We start from the raw sequence: 19,701 nt of genomic DNA, 5'->3' as shown, positions 1-19,701 counted from the left end.
TTTAGTTTTAATTTATATTTTTTCCATACCAGATTAGAAATCATTTAAGACTATAACATGTCAAAGGTTGCAACAATAAAATCAAAGCCTTTTGTTCTAACTGTTTTATATTCTGCTATAAGCGATGATTTGCAAATTGTTGAGTATTTATCAGAAGTTCAATCATTATGATCTAGGTAAAATAATTCCTATAATAACCCATTGGGTGCAGCAGGCACTTTACTTTTTCATAAGTACCCAGAACTGATATCGTGGTAAATACAAGTCGAACACCCTAACCAGTGTGGTCTCTTATTATTATCTATTTTGTGATGGTAATTAATGCTTGCTTTATGGACCTTTGCTTCTTTATGGATGGCTAAGAAGAGACATAAGAATAACTTCATGATAAAATAAAAATGTATATGTGAAGCATGGGATTTTATCATGGCATCAACAGAGGTCATATCAACTTGGGAGTTCTGAAGATTTTGACAAAAAGCCCATTTATAAGTACTCAAATCTGAGAGTGATGTGTCATCACAATAACTGTTGTAGCCAAAGCCATTTCCAATCTCCCTTAAACATTAGTTTAAGACCCAAAACACACTGGAGTAGAGGGTGTTTGAAGGAAACCAGGATGACCAACTACTGAACCACCAAGTTAGGTGAGAATAAATCACACTGATCAAGAAAATGTTTTGTTTATATCTACTCCAGGCACAATCAGTCATTGCCAAGGTAGCATACACTATGCATTTGTCTAAGTGCTATGTAGATACATGAAAAGACAATCTTTCAGAAATACCAGCTGCTCTTGTACAAGGTTGTGGACCCAATGATTCTTATATATATTATGCAGGGTGGGCGACCAAGACCCAAGGGGTTAAATGCCTGCGTAGACTCGTACCTCATCCCTAAAAGGTCCGGGACTTAGTCGGCTCATGTGTCTTGCATAAATATCTTGGACCTGTTCACAAACCCAAAGATTTTGGACCATTTGATCTTGGAGAGTGATTTGGTGATATCCTCTCCTTCAAAGATTTCAAATCTAGACCTAGTATACCTATCACACTCTGCGAGGTAGTGTCTTGCCGTTTTTTCTTTTATTTCGCAAAAACGGCAAAAGGGATCTGGTAGGATACCCATTATGGAGAGGTGTCTTCTCAGTGGGCAGTGGCCCGTCAGGATACCTATCAGCCTCCTAATTCCCTTCCTTGAGATAGAGAATAGCTATTTCGATTCTGCTGGTTTGATCGCCTTAACAAACTCTTTCGATTGCCTGTGTCCGGGGGATAAATTCCACTCCCTAAGGAATTGTTTCATGCCCCAGTTATTAATACTCTCTTTCCCTGTGCTCTTAGAGTGAGGTAATACCGGTTGTGGCCCGACAAACGCAGTATTAGAACCTTCTTTGACTAGACAATCCGCCTTTTCATTGCCATGGTGCTCTTTATGTGCTGGTATCCAAATAAGGGTTATCTTGTTCTCAAACCTGGAAGAAATCCTATTGACAAGATCTATAGTTTCCTCCACCAGTTGTTAGGTTGACAAATCTTTTTGTAATGATAAGTACTAAGACTAGCCTGACTGTCAGAAAAAATTCTAATACCTTTTCCCTTAATTTTATTTTCCATAAGTGTTCTACAACACACATTAATGGCCCAGATTTCCGCCTGAAAAACGGAGGTGTTATTACCAAGAGGGGAGGAGATGCTGATTCCTAATTTTGGTATGTAGATTCCTGCACCACTCCCTCTTCCTTTGATAAGTGATCCATCTGTGTAGCAGTCTATGTTACGATGGTCATCATCAAACTATAATTACAATCATAAGGGGTGACTACCTGAAAGTGCTTTCCCCCCAATGATTCTTGACATTCACATTAATATTTTTGAAAACATTAATTTCAAGAATTGAAATTGTCAGAGGTGAGGACAGTTTTAAATTAACTATATAGAGGATAAGAGCAAGAAATGTCTTGGTAGGTCTGTCAGACATGCTTTTGTGAGTCTGTCTGTAGGCAGACAAATCAAGCTAGGGAAGCAGACTAAAATGATTGGTAACGTCCAAATTACAGGTTAATCACTTGTAAGATTCAAGCTCCAATTGCAAGAATTCAGGACTTACGTCAGTCTCATTTAGCTCTGAAATTGTTGCAAAATTTTGTTAAGGGAGTGGTGAATAAACGCAATTGCTGTTATTGTTGGAACATGGTCAACCCACACGTCTACCAAAAAATAAATTAATTAATTTAAAAAAGTCTTATTATTTCTAAAACTTTTTGAGACAAAAGATAAAAGTTTATGTGCCTCGGGATTTAAGTGGAACAGAATTTAAATTCACCATGCATTAATAGTCTAGTACAATAGAGAATAGCAGATTTAAGATGATAAATGCTTGTGAATATTTTTTTTTTAATTTTTGGGAAAATTAAAAACAAAAATTCCTCAAAATTTATTCATGCCTCTCAGCAACGTCCCACATTATTTTATGTTTGGTCCTAATATTTTTAGAATGTTTCATACCAATACCTTTTAGAAGGCTTATCGTGCTACATGAACAACTTTCAAAAAATTTGAAGCAGTTTTTGTCAATATAGATTCAGAGGTATTGCACTCTGGAGATTGTATGAATAATCTCTTCTATTTTGGTTACTAACGAGCTATTCATGCATAATCAATCGTAGGAACTTGTTTTGAGTTCTTTGAGTGTTGCAGGTAAAGCTCCAAGCGGCACAAGCTTATGTGTAACACAGGCCTAACCTGGTTTTATAAATGGGCAATTTATTTCGTTCGGTCAATTGGGAATCTCAGCAGGAAAGTGGAAATAAATGTTTTTACATATTTCTTTCCTCTTTCGATTATCTCAGTAATATGAGTTGTGAACGTAGCTTTGTGTCTAGCCAATGCCAGGTCCTTATTGTGAGAGACCAGTTTATTATAATTTTATAATAGGACAGTCATCTCACAGCCTTGCTTAGTCGGTTTGCAATGGTGCTCACCCTCCATGATGGGCATATAGAGTACAGTGTCATCCGCAGATAAGTTTGACACAGTTCTGGGCAAGACGTTAACAAAAATCAGGAACAAAGTTGGACCCAAGACAGGACCTTGCGGGACTCCAACAGACACAGTGCATATCCTTGATTCCACACCTTGGACTAATAACTACAAATCCTCACTGGGTGAGTCTGTTTAAATCAATTTTATCAGTAGCCCAGTGTGCCAAATGCTTTAATTCCTAGGAAGCCAGTATGCGTTTTCAATTAAAGTTCCATGTAATCCGGTCAACAAGCCTGGAGAGTTGCGCTTGAGTTGAACGAGGAAGGCCTAAAGCCAAATTGCTCCACCCATAAATAGCCCTTATTTGTCCAAGAAATCTCTATCCTAGCCTTTTCAAAGATTTTGTTTAGGGAACTAAGCTAACTCATCATTAGAGTTTTTGCTAACTTTATGTAACATTATTAATTCTGCAGCTTTTAGGAAAGTTGGAAAGCGATCAGGAGTTCGTTGAAATCACAAGACAAAAATACAAATAAATGGCTAAAGTTAAAAACTATTTTTCACTTTTTAGGTTTTCCGTTGGTTCCACTCTTTTGACCGTCCCAAATAAGCCCCAGCCTTTGCCGCTATCCATTTCTATAGTCTCTCCAGGCTTAAGCAACTCTTCTTCCTTTTTTGATGTTATATTAATGACTTCCCTAGATCCATAAAAAATTGCTTCCACCATTGAACAAACCTCATCCTCCACATGGTCTATGAGGAACCAACTGACACATAACTCATTGGATCATCATGATATGAATATCTTTGAAAAAATTATAAATGAAGTAAAGGAAATCCTTTGTACAACCAAATATAAGTTTGTAAGAAAGGAAGAGTTAAACAGATGACTCAAATTACCGTTTCCTTCCGTCCTCCTTAAAAGTTTCAATTGTAAGAATTTGTATATTAAAGTTCGAGGCTATTGTGTTTCGATCCCGTCCTCTCTTCCATTCCTTACTTCCTATTGCTTCATTTACAATTAACTATCACCATATTTCTTTCTGTTCCACCGTCAAGAAGTTTGGGGTTGTCATTGAACAAACCTCATCCTCCACATGGTCTATGAGGAACCAACTGACACCTAACTCATTGTTCATCATGATATGAATATCTTTGAAAAAATTATAAATGAAGTAAAGGAAATTCTTTGTACAACCAAATATAAGTTTGTAAGAAAGGAAGAGTTAAATAATTTTTTAGAAACACCTCAAATCATCATACTTTATTTTTACATTTTCCCAACCTTTTTAAGGCCGATAATGTTGAAACATTTATCCATAATTAAAGCCGTTATTTCAGTTAATAAGAGCCTGTCCTTGTGGATTTTTTTAATTTCACCTGTAAAGTAGCAAACAAATTGTTTAAAATAACTCATACTGTACAGAACAGATAATTTAACTTACCAGATTTATCTTTCTCAATGCAGTAACATTGATCATAAAATTCTGTAAATGCTGTAGCAATGTCATACAAGTACTCGCATAAATTGTGTAAAGACCACTCTCGAGATATTTTAGTTAAAACATCATTAAACCTTAATAAAACCTAAAATAAAGAAAACCATAAGAATTAAAGAGAAATTAAAAAACAAAACAATATAAACTAGATATTTACTTTTACGAGATTCCATTCTTTGGGATGATTTACTCCAATTTTACCTCCATTTTGAACAAACTGTTTTAACTCTTCTCTTGTCACATTTGCATTTCTTGCAATTGCGCTTATCCTTGTATAAGCATAAAGCATATACACTGCAGTGTTTCCTTTATCTTCCAACATCTAATGACCAACAAGGACATTTAATATAGCTTAACATTGTGAAAGTGGTAACTTTTATTATTAAAACAGTTTTTAAAAATAAATCCATTACAATTAGTAAAATCGTGCGACTTGCCTTATCAAATGAAAAAACATAATCATTCGTTCTTGAACAGCACAAATCAGCATATTTTATACACCCGTATGCAATCGCTTCTTGAGCCGCCTTCAATTCTTCTTTTGTCAAAACTTCATGCCTATTTTTCTCTTTCAATTTTTCTTCAGAACGTTTGAGCCCTTAAAATAAACTTAACATAAATTCCATGTTTTACATAATCTTGTGAAATTTCCGTTTTAAAGCTATGTTTATTTGGAAAAAAAAACTTATTCAAACATAAACCAAGAAATGTAGAGTAAGAGGGAATAAAAGAATTACAGTTCAGAAATGCAATAGGCACCACAGACACAATGGAACGTAAGTTCAAAAGTAGGAGATAAATTGTTTTTTCTACAATTGGCATTAATTTCATCAGACGTATTTTGGTCTAATATAGACAGTGACTTTTATTATTATGACTATTATTTTTTATACATATTTATTTTAAAAAAGGCACTGAAGATGGTCTTTATTAAACTGAAACATTCTGGTGAAATAAATGCCTAATGTGGAAAAGACAATTTATTTCCTACCCATCATTTTATTATGAAGTTCCACAAAATCAGTATGTACATCATCAAAAAATTAGAATGGAAAGTATTCTGAAGTGTGTGGTGATTAGTGACCGTTAATCGATATTTATTTAGAAATCGTGAGATGCGGTCTGGTGTGATGTAGGTTTCAGAAAAACACTTTCTTTATCGTGCCAACGTTTCGATCTTTATTGAGATCATCTTCAGGGCATGGGATTTACAAACATTGTTTACATATAACAATTACATTTTGGATGTGGAAAAATGAATTTATACAATGCAAAATATATTTTTTTATATATTCAATCAAAGTATTTCTACTCACTCAAAGTGTTTGTCTTCTGTGTAATTGTGCCATTCATGCGTGTCGTGTTGAGAGTGCCAGTGAGATTTTGCTATTTTGTGTTTGTATATGTTGGATTTTGAAGGGGTGGGGAAGGATGTCGGTATAGAAAAGACATTTTTGTATAAGGCGTCGGCTTTTTTGAGGTGAAAAGAGCCAACGAAGGGAAAAAATGTGTTGGTAATGGTTCAGCCAGATTATCCTTTCAGGATTATATATAAAGGGATAAATAGGAAAAGGAAAGCTAAATTGTTGGGAAATTAGACTATTTTAGAAATATTTGATGTGTGGAATGTAATGTGATGATATAGGTATGTTATCTGTATTGAATTTGATTAATGATGTTGGCGTAGCTGCGACTGAGTTTACATGTATCTGTTCTGTAATTGATGCTGTGTTTATCTCTGTTGANCCCCTTCAAAATCCAACGTATATAAACACAAAATAGCAAAATCTCACTGGCACTCTCGACACGTCACGCAAGAATGGCACAATTACACAGAAGACAAATACTTTGAGTGAGTAGAAATACTTTGAATGAATATATAAAAAATATATTTTGCATTGTATAAATTTGCTTTTCCACATCCAAAATGTAATTGTTATATGTAAACAATGTTTGTAAATCCCAGGCCCTGAAGATGATCTCAATAAAGATCGAAACGTTGGCATGATAAAGAAAATGTTTTTCTGAAACCTACATCACACCAGACCGCATCTCACGATTTCTAAATAAATAAAATTTCTGAAGTCACAACCCTTACCTAAATATCCCATCTGTGAACATGGGTTTAGGGTCAGGGACTCGGCATCAAGGCTACTCGCTTTTGTACGGTGGTGTTTCACTTTTTTGTATTTATCAATATCCAAAGCCTTATTATAATTTTTTTAAAAACATTTTTAACATTAATTTTTTTTTTGTTTATTGCTATCTATACTAGACTAATAAATATAAATTGAGCAAATAGTATAGTTATATAGATCTGTTAGACCAGGAGGCAGTGGGGAGAGAAACCATAGCTGGAAATTTTATTAAATAATTTGGTGGGTTAAGAAAGAAGGTCACAAGGCCATCGATGTTTTAAATGGTGTGGAGGATTGTGAGGGTGGGATGTTAAGAAAAGAGATAGGGCTAGTGGGTGAGGGTGGAGGGATAATTTAGCGTGGAAATTGAGGAAGCGTGTTCAGATAAGATCTTTCATGAATAGGATTTTAATATAATTTGGAACATCGATATTGAACAAAATTGAATCTTTACCTTCATCAAGGAGGTCAATCAGTTTTACTGTTTCACCAGATCTTGTTTTAAACTTCTTTTTATCTTCACCTAAAACGACTCCAAAGCCGACGTGATCTATCCTGACCTTACACGGGTCCCAAATTCCAGCTTTTTGAGCACAGCTAAACAATACTTTGAAATGCGTGGACTGAAAAGTGTTTCTTATTAAAATTTCTTTAACCAAAAGTAAAAAATGTTTATAAATTACCTGCCCCAAGTCGGTGACGTATATAAGCCAGTCACCTTTTTCTTCTTCTATCCTCTGTTTTATAGCAGCCATGTCCGAAGTGTCATAAGTAAATCCACCATCTGATTTAACAATTGTCATTGGTATCATACCTTCTTCTAAGCCGAACATAACATATCGTCCCTCATCAAATGTCAACAATCCTTTAAAATCCTTTTGTGGTTAGTTATTTCTCTTTACTTAGTAATAAATATTTATTAGTTACCCTTTTCTTCGAGTTCTTTTACAACTTTTTCCATACGTGTTTGATAAAAGGACTCTCCTCTTTCTATCAACTTAATGTCAAGACGGTCATAAATTATTTGGAATTCTGAAAACAAAATTACTGCATACTGTGCGTATATAAATTAATTTAGACAAAACAAAAAGCACCTTTTCTCGATGCTTCACAAATAAGCTGCCAGCTTTTTATATAATCTTCTTCAAATGTCTGTAGCTTCACTACACACTCATAAGCTCTACGTTTAAATTGTTCGTCTTCATCAAATCTTTTCTTAGATTCTTTGTAAAACATTTGAAGGTCTTCAATCGATGGTGTTTCAGTTTTGAAATTTGGAAATTTTTCCTGTATTAATCAATATAAGAACCCTTAGTTAAAGATTGGAAGCTTATGAACCATGTTTCAAAAACAAAACGGTATTACTTGAAGGTGAGCAATGAGCATCCCAAACTGAGTACCCCAGTCACCAACGTGATTAATTCGAAGTACATCATGGCCTAAAAACTCTAGGAGACGGGCAACACAGTCGCCAATTATAGTAGATCTGTAACAAATTGTTGAAAATATTAACAAGAATACAATTTTTTTTTTAAGCTCACCTTAAATGCCCAACATGCATTTGTTTAGCAATATTAGGAGAAGAAAAGTCGATAAGGACTTTCATTTTTTTGTCAAGTGGTGGTGGTTTGACACCTTCAAGAAGATATGGCAAAAGCTGGTCACTGCAAAACGATTTATTCAACCAAATGTTTATGTACCCTGGGGGTGCAATCTCAATTTTGGAAGTAATGTTGCTAGGAGCTATTTGCTCTACAATTTTCTTTGCTATTTCCAATGGTGGCATTTTCTGTCCTGTAGAAAAAAATTCAAACAAATTATAAATCAAACTTTTTGTAAATGATACCTTCATCATTTCTATTATAAATCGAATTCATACAAAATCCACACTACCTAAACGTTTAAGCATTTCGCCCATTTGCAAAGCAGCATTGAACTGATAGTCTCCGAATCGTGGATTAGTCGAGGGGATAACCGGCTGCAAATTTCCTTTTATGTCAGGGAATGCTTTCCTCAAGGCATCCATGCAAATCAATGTTAAACTTGTACTGGGGCTAATGAAAGGTGTATCACCATTTGCATTTCTACACTTCTTATTTTTCTCTTCTTGACTTTCTATAGCCTAAATAAAATTAATCATATTGAAGTTAAATCAAATCTGGTTTTCTATCCATTGGCGTAAAACATTTAAAAAATAAAAGTTACCCTTTTTAATATGCCTAGGCGATACTTTAGCTTGGAATTTTCAGTTAATGCTTCTTTCAGCTCGACAGATTGGCTGTTCGAAAAATCCTTTTGTGCTACTTTTCCATCATTGTAATCCTCAATCCGATGGAACAATTCATCCACGATGATTTCCTAGAAAATAAAAATGTTAACTGAGCAGTTTTAACAGTAAAGCTGCATGTGATAATCCAGGATAAGTTCTTCAAATGATTAAATTTTGAATGTAAACATGGAACTCCAAGCATATTTGTAATTTCTAAAATAAAAATAACATAGGAAGGCAGTCGCCAAGTGGTTAGCTTGATAGACCCCCCACAGTCATGGGTATGATTCCCATCATCGCCCCTGGCTCCTTTTTTCCTGATACGCTTTCCCCATTAATACAATGCATCTGCAAATACACATGTCTTCCTTGGCTAATATGCTACGTTCATAAGGCCATAAAAAAAAAAATGTATATACATAACACTTTTGCATAATGGTATTACTAATGAATTTAAATCAGGTATTTATTTTAATTACTATATAAATTTTTAGTTTGGTCCTTCCAATCATTTTATTCTTATTCTTATTCTTGCTGGGGGGGTTGGTCTGTTAGATGTGTTTCGGCATTTTGCCATCTTCAGTGGGTTTTGCTTAAACATATTTGACAGACCAACCCAGCGAGGATGGTCATTACAAAATGATCAATAATGACCAACTCACAGGCTCATCACAGTGCAGACCACTAGGAAAATATTAAATTGAGCTTTCTTTGTGGTTCGGTAGTAATAAACATTTTTTTGAAATGAGTACTTAATTTAAAAAAGTACATAAATAATAAGAATAATAAACCAAAACATTGGTTGATGTCATCTGATGTTATTGTTTTGTATTTTTTAATGGTACTTATATTCTATCAATCATTCCCACTGAGTTATATCTGTTGATGAATCGACATTTTTAGCTTCTTTTTGAGATTCTTTATGCATGAGAAAAGGATTACAAGGGCGATAAACACCCTTGGGTTTGTAACGTTGCTGCAAAGGCCATACAGATCTTCATATTTTCTGGACAATGGACAACAGCAATAATTACCAGGAAACATATGGTTCAAATAAATACAGGTCAAACAAGAGAAACCCTTAATTAATAATTCTATGCTGCTTGGGAGGGTAAAGGTGTACAAACCAACTTCTTTTAAATTGAAATTATGTCATTTTTATCTTCTTTATTCAAGGATAAAGAAGATAGCTACAAGTCCAATGGCCACCATGGTTTGTATCTGTTGCTGCAAAAGCAGTACAGATAGTCATATTTTCAGGACAATGAAAAATAAATAATCACTACAAAAAAATTAGACAGATAAATATATTTTCCGTACAGTGAATAACACTAATCACTACAAAGAAAAAAATGATACAAAGAAATGTATTTTTAACAAGAACGATATGGCAGAAAACGCATATTAATAATAAATTAATAATTCTGTGGTAATTGGGTGGGTAAAGGTGTACAAGTCAACAACTTTTTGACATGATAAAGGATTTTAAGCTTCCTTATATATTATGATGGCCATCCATTGTTCCAAAAACAGTATAGATCTTTATATTTTCAGGATAATGGAAAACAAATAATCATTATGAAGAACAAATTAGACAAAAAAATATATTTTTAGCAAGAAAGTTATGCGCCAAAATTCATATTGTACATTAATAATGGGTGGGTATACGGCTAAAAGTCAACTTTTTAAAAATAGAAATTGTCATTTTTAGCTTCTGCTTAAGGTTCTTTAGACATGAGTAAAGAGTTACAAGCTTGATGGCCACCATTAAAAGTATGATTTGGAAGTTTGAGCAATCAACTGATTTTGAGTAAGATAGTCAAATTTTCTGTACAAACAAATAACGATAACCATCTACCAGATGAACATGTCTCAAATTGATTTGATTTTAATTTGCTTTTTATTTTATATTTTTAATTAGTACCGAATAAGTGGTAGTCAGAAGTTGCATTGGGACATTATCATGGTTCTATAACAAGTAGCCAACTTGTAGAATAGCGCCATCTAATTTCAGCCAGAACTATCTAGGAGTCGAACAGCCTCATCCAGCGAGTGCTTGGCAGTTGAAAATAATTTCTCTAAACTTGCCAGGACAAATCACACAGAAAGTGGTATAGATCTTCTCGCTGGAACATATCTCAGAGGCAATAGTTGGATAAGGCTTAACTTCTTTTTAATGGCATCTCCAACATCTTAATGGCCTTATATTTGGCCAATGTCAGCAGGACGTCTAGGCCACCAGAGACCCAAGCCTGACAGAGGGCCAGTCCACAACAGGAGAGGACAGGAATCCTCAAAATCTTCATCTAAACCTTACTTTCACCTATTTGGAGCTATGGATAAAAACCATTACATCAAAATTAATATGTTAAAATCCACATCCCCCGTAACATGTCCGGATTCACCCGTCTCATCCTTCACAGACAAACCATGGCCCAATCAATTTTGTAAATAACAATCGCTAATATTTACCCGTTTCCCCAGAGTTGTAAGTGCTCTGCCACTTCTCGGTTAATTGTTTACTATTATTGCTTGGAAAGTCATCCTCATCAAGGCTTAACATTCGACCTGACAAATTCACCATGAAGCCTAAATAAGTATCTTGCAGCACATAAATCCACTGCAGGTTCCCATAATAGGCTTGCACACTTCTCACCTGGAGCAAATTCTCTGTAAAGCGTAACATTTTTAGAAATCTTCGCTCCTGAACAAAGAGAAGCTTTCTTTTCCTTCTTAAACTATGACATTTTTTTTTTTTTTACTTTCGTTTCAAAGGTAGCCAAATTATTGGATACAGCATACTTTCCAGCCAGAAATGTACAATCATCTGCCAGAAAATCCTTCTCTTTATGGTTTCGGTCTTCCATATTAGGTAATTCTTGCAAGCTCATGTATAAGTAACTACAGTATTAACTTCTATCTCCAAGTGAATAATGTAATTAGGGGTGTAACTTCGTAAAATTCTCTCTACCCAAAATTGAAAAAAAAAAAAAAAAAAAGATATTTGCTTGTCTACCCAAACGTCGCAGAATTATACATCTCAATTTTTATATGAATCAAACTGAGGTTGTAAATCACCATTTTTAAATTAAATGAGATAATCAGACAGGTCTGCAGTGGAACAATTGTCTATTTAAATCAAATACACTATAATCCACTTTAGGTCAATTTAACATAAAGACACCTAATGACATAAATGATCAAGTTTAATTAAAAATTAATCTCAGTAGCATTTGACCTTTTAATCTAAGCTCTTGGTTGAAATGTAAAAGCAAGTGTCATGAGCGGGATTCGAACCCACAACCTTCGGCTCAATACACTGCTGCTTTCACCACTTGAGCTATCGTGACTTCGATACATCCGGACACTCCCCATCTCAACCTACAACTTTTCGAATTTTTCTCCTTTTGGAAATATTTTCAAATATCGTGTAGCCAGGATTCAATTGTCAGCGACTTAAGCAGTGGCCACAGGGAGCTGTTAGCTAAGCATGTTTAGCAATAATAATTGGCTGTATTAATTATTTCAATTAATTATACTTTTTATCTGTCTTGGTAGAGATGAAAAAGCAAGTGTCATGAGCGGGATTCGAACCCACAACCTTCGGCTCAATACACTGCTGCTTTCACCACTTGAGCTATCGTGACTTCGATCCGGACACCAACTTCCCATCTCAACCTACAACCTTTTAAATTTTTCTTCACCTTGCCATATTTTCAAATATAATCAGGATTTAATTCTTGGCGAACATATGAGTGGAGACAAGGAGTTGGTGTCCAGGTGGATTAAAGTCACGACAGCTCAAATGGTTAAAGCGTATTGAGCCGAAGGTCATGGGTTCGAATCCCACTCTTGACCCCTTAGATTAAAAATATATTTAATTAAAATAATTAATACGATCAATTGTGACTACTAAATATATATACATAATTAATATAAAATTGAATTGAAATTTTTATTAAACTGTTGTGTATTTTGACTTAAATATATTGAATTATTGATACTTCAGTTACTGTTTATGCAAAGCACTTTTAATTAACAAAAATGATGGTTAATAAACAAGAATAAAGAAGTGACAAATTCACTCTCATACAACAAAAACAACAAGATATTTTCTTAATAAAATCATTGCTGCTAGATCACACTTACAGCTTTTTTAGTGTCTTCAATCAACTCGTTAAAGCTCATTTTTTAAGCTTTATTCCACCTTAAAAAATAAAAAATGACCCACGTGCCTCACAAATTTAATACATTGCTGTTATATTAATAGCACAACATTAATGTTCGGTGCAGTGTTAACAATGACAAAACCTCTTCAAGTGTGTTGTGTACACTAGATTCAAATATTCCAGTGTTTGGACCGCTCTTGTATTTTTTGTTATTAATATTGAATTTTTTTACTTTATTGAATTTTTTTTACCGTATAGTCATTTTGTTAAATCTGATACCCAAAAAGAGTAAGTTATATCATTTTTCTTCTGTTAAAAATCTCAATAGAAAATTTACTATGTTTTATTCTAGTGGAGCCAAAAAGTAAGAAGTTTAAACGAAATCGACCCCCTGTAAAAGCAGATTTGTCAAATGAGGCTGCACTCAATCTCCCTCACCATGTTAAAAACGACCTGTGCAGGACAAGAGCTCCATATCGCCAGGGTCGAAAATTGACAGCGGTTAAGGTATGGAAAATGTATCCTCCTGAAGGCCTGTTGGCCATCGCAAACAATAAATCTTTATTTTATACTTAATTTGTATAATCATTTATAAGTACATGTTTTGCAATAATGTATACTATTTTTCAGACAATTGTTAATAAGATCAACAGTTAAAATAGATAGTTCTACTTGTGAACTTGGTTTTGGCGGTATTACAAGTACGTTGGACTGAAATACGTATATAAGTCTGACAATGAACATTTAAATGCTTGAAATCCGAACAAATACCTAAAATCGTTTGTTAGTAGAACTATCCTTTTCAACTATTGAATCGAAATATACTCACACTATCATAACCATTTTTATTATTGTTAATAGGTAAAATAATTTTGATGAATAATACATTTTTAAAATGTAATTATCAAATACACTATTATATAATGATTATGTCTTGCTGCAATTAGTAGAGATTATTTCAATTTCGTACTGCTGAACTCCAAAAACTATTTTTATTTTCATGATGTTAACCCTCACAGAATATAAATATAATTGATATTTCTTGTTATAAATTCATGTAAATCATACATGTTTAGATTGGTGCATTTTTGGCGTATCACAGGAAAAACACATCACCTGTTATAATAGACTTTGGTGCAATTTTCTTGATTTTCTAATTAAAATTTTTTATTATTAAATTTGAAGTCAAACGTTGGGTTTGAAAATGTACTCTTCTTCTAATGAAGAACCAAATTGGGCAATTCTTGGTGGATATTTCTCGGTTGTACTGAAATGTTTATCAAAACATTTTTATACTGCATCCTGTAATTTGTATATAAAACAGATTTGTTAGTAATGAATAAAGTTGAATGAAAATTATAGACAATATCGTCTTACGCTGGAAAACTTTATCTTCCCAAGAATATTTGATGTCTCTGAAAATATTCAAAATGCTTTTTTCAACACAATTGGTGTTTAGTATATAATTACTGACCATCATAAAATTACAAGAGGGATATTTTGGAGGCAAAGTTATGGATACCCTTGGGACATCCTTCAATTAGCCACCTTGTTTGCTAGACCTCATGGGAACTAGGCCAACTCAAGACCTCTCGACGTCTTTCTTCAGAGCCATATCAAGTCTAAAATTTACGCCAAACTCACTTGCTTTAAAAACATAAACCAATTTCACCATGCTATATAAACATGTGGTTATCAAGCCAATACTATTGAGAAATGTATAATTAGAATTCTATGACAGATTGGGCTACTTTGACTACTTCCAAATTTTACAGATCTTTTTTATTGTATTTTAATTTGAGAAAGTACCTCATACATTTTCAATTACTGTCAGTGGATTTTCAGAATTTAGTAGCTTTATTTATCTAATCGGAGAATGATTTTTCATGTGAGTAATTCATTTATTAATTCCTTCATATTGCAAATTTGGAATTACATAAATTATTTCAGGATTTATTAAGAAAATCATTAAAAAATTGCATCGGAGTCAATTTAAGCAGGTAATGGATTGTTTTTCCGTTTTTGCACATCGACAAATACACCACTTTGTACAATGTTTTTCATACAGACTAATTCTTTGTAAAAACTATATTATCTTATCTCAATAATATTCTTATTCTATTCTACAGGTTGTTATTAAAATTGATTTCTTACCTTGATCCACTCTATTTCACTGATAGAGACAACAAAAACATGCATTTATAAAAAGTGATGCTTGTTTAAAAAAACTACTTTTTATGAAAGTGTGTTTTTGGTTGTCTCCGTTTGTGGAATAAGTGGGGTCAAGTTAAAAAATTAATCTTTTATGTTCAGTAGTAATTTTTATTGTGGAACCAAACCAGTGAGAATAGGCTGACCAAAATGATCAAACACTTAATACTTCTTCAAAATTATAGGTCATACAGAACATTTGTATGAAAGAAATTAGTTCCTTTTCAATAACAACAATAATAATCATTTTAATTAATTATACTTTTTATCTAAGGTCTTGTCTGAGAGAAGAATAATAACAATAATAATTACGAGATATTTTGTTGAGGTCGGTTTAGTTTTCAAAGGAAGTTAAATTGGCATTTCCTGGCAGATGAGATTTTTCCTTGGCATACTTAAGGACCATTCTTTGTATATTAGAACATCACCTTGTGTATTTTGTATAGTTTTGTCTAATCAAAATCGTGTTGAAGTCATCCTTGTTCCAGCAGTGTTTTTTTTATAATTATAATTTTTAAATAATTGGAATTAATAATCAAAAACATAATCTATCAAATACAGAACAAAGATTGTAGATTTCTTACATCATTCACAAACTTATGAAAACTCTTTACTAAGAAAAATAACTCAACAAATTAGAGCACTGGAGATGGCAAAATATTAAAACTTGTCTTATATACCAACAAGGCAGGCCAGGATGATGAAAGAACACTTTTAATTTGAAATTTACTATATATTTTTTATTTAATTTGCACACCAAATGTTCAATAATGGTTTTTAAAAATATAAAACAAAATACTCATTTATAGTAATACACTAAATCTTCAATCAAATCCAGACTTTTTTTTTTTTTTTGGGGGGGGAGCTCTGGTGATTTTAGTCTCCCCTTTCTTCTATCTAAAGCCCCTAAAAGATTTATTATGGACTTGACCGTTATTTCAGTAGCACTTTCCTTAATTCTTGCTTGCTGAGAAAGAGGTAGATTTTTGTTTTCTTCGTTTTGATTGAGAAATTGATTGTTCTCCACCTGGTGAATTCATCCATTGTGTGGTCATTTCTTCTCCATCCATTTATTCAGTTCCACTTTTGAGCGTGCTTTGGATCATGTCAAATTGTGGTTCCAGACCAAAGGGTGTGAAGGTTGATCTGGTTTTTGCTAGTTTGTCTCCTTGTTGCCTTCATTTCCCTCATGCCCTGGCACCCTCATCAGAGTTATCTGATTTCGTTTCCACAGGAGTTGGAGACATTTTAGTCATTCCCAGGCCAGCTTTGAGTTTTAGGTGGAGCTTAAAGCCTTCACTCCTGTTTGGTGTCTTAGAATTCGTACATCTACCTTCTCATCTTTTTATTTTTATTTTTTTTAAACATGTATTTCAAGTTCACAGAGGTCTATTTCATGGATCTCAGCTGGGAAAATTGGGTGGTGTGGGGCCTAGAGGTTTCATTAGATCAAATTATGTTTAACTCCTGCCCCTTCACCATGTTTAAATTTCGATTCATCTATGTACTACAATAAGGCACATTTATTAGGGTTTTTATTCTTCTAAATATCTTTTGTTATTTTTATTTGGAAGGGTCTGTCAAAATCATTTTGACTCACAGTATTGTAGTCATCTCATTTATTTATTTTTTTTAAAACCATTTTTAGGATTTTAAGATGGCTTTCTCTTGTCATGTTTTACTCCAGACCTTGCAATCATTTGTGTGTGATTTTAATGACTAGGATCTATTGTTGCTTTATTTTTCCAACAGTACTTAAACATCCTTTTTTTTAAACATTGCAAGTTCTTGTTATGAAATATTTCACCAAAATCTGTAATCATACTTCATTCTATACATCTTGCAACTTTTCTCATGGCAACTTTCTAACAATACTCCCAAGACGTCTCAAACGGCCAAGTCCAGCAGGTGGTCTCAGAGAGTGAGAAAAATTCCAATGTTAAACACTAGTTATCATTGGATAGTTTCTCAAGTCATGTATGTTTAATGATGTTTGTATTCTTTGTCATAAATGTTACTAATTGCTCTAAGTGCAGATTGTGTAAAATTAATATTTAAAAAAATATTTTGGTTTGGAGTGAATATTATTTCTTTTTAATTTGGAGCATTACGTCAATGTACAGTGTGTCTCGCACTTTGTTAATATTTTCCTTAACAAATGAGATCTGATAGGTGTACACTGTCAACAATGAATCTCAACATTTGCTGATATTCAATGTACCTTCAATAAACCTGGTTGTTGAAATCAAGGCTCTGTGTGAGCGCTTTGGCAGCATCCATGGCTTGTACAAGCTGCTCACACAAAATGACGAAGAGTTCACCGAGACTTTTCACGTGCATTTTTCTGACATAAGGCAAGCAAGGTAAATTTGTTTGAATATTATATTTATGCATTTTATTCTAAGTAAAGAGCCATTTTATGATTTTAGATTTGCAAAAAAACAATTAGATGATAGACCTTTCTACGGAGGTGTGTTGCACGTCTGCTATGCACCTGAAATGGAAAGTTTAGAGGAGACAAGATATAAACTTATTAATAGGAGAAAAGAAATTGCATATTATTCTGGAAGAACAATAAATTCTGCTCCTTTTATGAAAACCAAGTAAATTATTTTTATTAAATAAAACAAAAGATTGCTTAGATTTATTGGGGCGTAAAATAAATCAGAAGCATTTTTTGATAGTAAATTCAATTAAGATTACAGGTACTTTTATACAAATTTAATTAAAATTCTATGAACAATTTGTTGCAATTTAACATGTAATTTTTTAATTCCATTCTCCAAAAACTTCTTAGTTTTGACTTATGAACACCTCAGTGTTGGCAATATCACGTAAATATGGTGGATGGTGTAGCAAATCCCAGCTAAGCTCCAACAATTTCTGGTGTAGCTGCAAACACGTGGTGGCAAGTGAGAACATGGTGGAAAATGATCAGCCAATATCGAGTGCTTTTGGTCAATTGCTGACTTTAATCGCTTCAATTGTGTGTAGTATACACTAGAATTAATTGCTTAGTTGGGTGAGAAAAGCTCATAATAATGCACCCCTTTTCAAACCCACCAAAAGCACAGCATTTCCTTTTTGAGATTCCAGCTTTTGGAATTACTGATGATCATCATTGCATTTTCCCCAGGATATTCCTCTCTGAACATTGTTATTAAAGACCCTGTTCATATCCAGTTATCAATCTTTTTAAAAATGGGTTTACATTGCGTTTTGGGAGGGATCACAAAAAAAATGCATACCAATCAATTCTTCTTATTCAGCATGTGAGGAACTCATATATCAATCTGACAAACATATTCTCATAGCTGCTCTAAGATGCATTTAAACACTTGTATGAGATATTTAAATGTGTTTACAATGTTTGGTGTTGGTGTGCTACTTAAATGAACAAACTTAAATTTGTGCTTCAATAGTTGAAGGACAACTTGAATTGCAGCTACCAAATCAAATCTCCGCTTCTGAGCTGATAAACCACATTCAGATGATGTTTTCTCTTAAATTTACCATCACAAATTTTTCAAGCAGTCAGCTGCGGTTTTCACTTTGCAGTAATAACAATCATTAAATGACAAACACTCGCTGTTTTCCTTGACTGGATTAGCATAACACCTTGTAAAAATAGATCTGGAACAAAATAGACAAATAAAAACAATTCAACTAATCCTTTTCAGAGTATGTAAACATTAATATTAAATAAACATTACTTCAAACCCAAGAGAGATAAAAATCAAATTGAAAAACGCTGCAGACTTGTTTTACAACCCAATTTTATTAATTTGTTCAAAATTATAAAGTTTTTTTTCCAGATTTATTCCTAACAAACCACAATCAAGAAATCGCTCAAATGTCAACAATTTTGCAAGTCTAATTAAACAAAGTTTTGTGCCAGAAAATACTAATATTCCTACAACTAGTCAACAAAAGCACACATTTCCCACTTTTGATTATCCATCTCAAAAGGTAATACTTAATATTTGTAATAGAGTAAAAGGTTTTAAATTTTTTTCTCCCCGCTTTACCCAGGTTTGGAAGCAGCCAGGAAATGTACCCGATTTTAAACAAAATTCAAATGGTCATTTTAAAAAGTTCATACCTTCATCAGTCATAAAATCAAAATGTGTTAGAAAATAATATTTCATAATATTACATTTTTTATACAACAAAAAATGTTGTGTTCTGTCAATTATTTTACCAATATGTATGTATGTGTAAATGAATATACCTAAAATGTAAAATATAAAATATTTGTATTGTAACAATAAAAATCATATTGACCTTACAAGTTTTTATTTAATTTATTAGGGATTGCTGCTGGGTGTAGATTTTATGGCAAAAATACAAAACTGCCACACCAACCATGATGGTTTACCATAAAGCGATAGGTTATTTGCACTTGGAGAATTTTCTGTCCTGTGTTAATGA

General features: G+C 33.2%; 2 protein-coding genes and 1 long non-coding RNA gene across 4 annotated transcripts; 1 reads left to right on the top strand and 2 right to left on the bottom strand.

Moving 5' to 3' along the window:
* Positions 1 to 4,233: 4,233 nt before the first annotated feature.
* Positions 4,234 to 13,173, bottom strand: LOC106672945 (arginine--tRNA ligase, cytoplasmic). Its single transcript, XM_014404795.2, has 13 exons — positions 13,040 to 13,173; positions 8,827 to 8,979; positions 8,515 to 8,743; positions 8,163 to 8,415; positions 7,987 to 8,107; positions 7,716 to 7,908; positions 7,549 to 7,653; positions 7,305 to 7,486; positions 7,076 to 7,244; positions 4,921 to 5,081; positions 4,641 to 4,805; positions 4,430 to 4,571; positions 4,234 to 4,364 (listed from the first exon to the last, which is right to left on the bottom strand). The coding sequence occupies exons 1-13, from the start codon at positions 13,076 to 13,078 to the stop codon at positions 4,255 to 4,257; spliced, it is 2,022 nt and encodes a 673-aa protein (XP_014260281.1). The 5' UTR covers positions 13,079 to 13,173; the 3' UTR covers positions 4,234 to 4,254.
* A 52-nt stretch (positions 13,174 to 13,225) lies between these two features.
* On the top strand, positions 13,226 to 19,558 carry LOC106672928 (RNA-binding protein 48). 2 transcript variants are annotated; one of them, XM_024226295.1, is made up of 6 exons: positions 13,226 to 13,347; positions 13,412 to 13,566; positions 17,443 to 17,633; positions 17,700 to 17,873; positions 19,086 to 19,239; positions 19,303 to 19,558. In XM_024226295.1, coding segments are annotated over exons 1-6 (783 nt in total). In that variant the 5' UTR covers positions 13,226 to 13,346; the 3' UTR covers positions 19,411 to 19,558. The 2 variants fall into 2 exon arrangements, with proteins under 2 accessions (XP_024082063.1, XP_024082064.1); XM_024226296.1 differs by lacking the exon at positions 13,226 to 13,347 and having other exon boundaries at positions 13,431 to 13,577.
* LOC112126703 lies at positions 18,160 to 19,086 on the bottom strand. Its single transcript, XR_002910157.1, has 2 exons — positions 18,984 to 19,086; positions 18,160 to 18,903 (listed from the first exon to the last, which is right to left on the bottom strand). It is a non-coding gene; the product is annotated as an uncharacterized LOC112126703 (long non-coding RNA).
* Positions 19,559 to 19,701: the final 143 nt, after the last annotated feature.

Source organism: Cimex lectularius, unplaced genomic scaffold, assembly GCF_000648675.2.
Source record: "Cimex lectularius strain Harlan isolate CLEC.00 unplaced genomic scaffold, Clec_2.1 scaffold48, whole genome shotgun sequence".
NCBI classification, from domain to species: domain Eukaryota; kingdom Metazoa; phylum Arthropoda; class Insecta; order Hemiptera; family Cimicidae; genus Cimex; species Cimex lectularius.
This window is presented reverse-complemented; position numbering and strand designations above follow the sequence as displayed.

Bases quoted from the DNA above. Each gene is read 5' to 3' on its own strand.
- LOC106672945 (XM_014404795.2), bottom strand. From the start codon at position 13,078: ATGAGCTTTAACGAGTTGATTGAAGACACTAAAAAAGCT. The intron at 7,654-7,715 runs GTGCTTTTTGTT...TTTTGTTTTCAG, and splicing joins TTGTGAAGCATCGAGAAAAG to AATTCCAAATAATTTATGAC. The intron at 4,572-4,640 runs GTAAATATCTAG...TCTTTATTTTAG, and splicing joins AAGAATGGAATCTCGTAAAA to GTTTTATTAAGGTTTAATGA.
- LOC106672928 (XM_024226295.1), top strand. The intron at 17,634-17,699 runs GTAAATTTGTTT...TTATGATTTTAG, and splicing joins TCTGACATAAGGCAAGCAAG to ATTTGCAAAAAAACAATTAG. The intron at 19,240-19,302 runs GTAATACTTAAT...CGCTTTACCCAG, and splicing joins TTGATTATCCATCTCAAAAG to GTTTGGAAGCAGCCAGGAAA.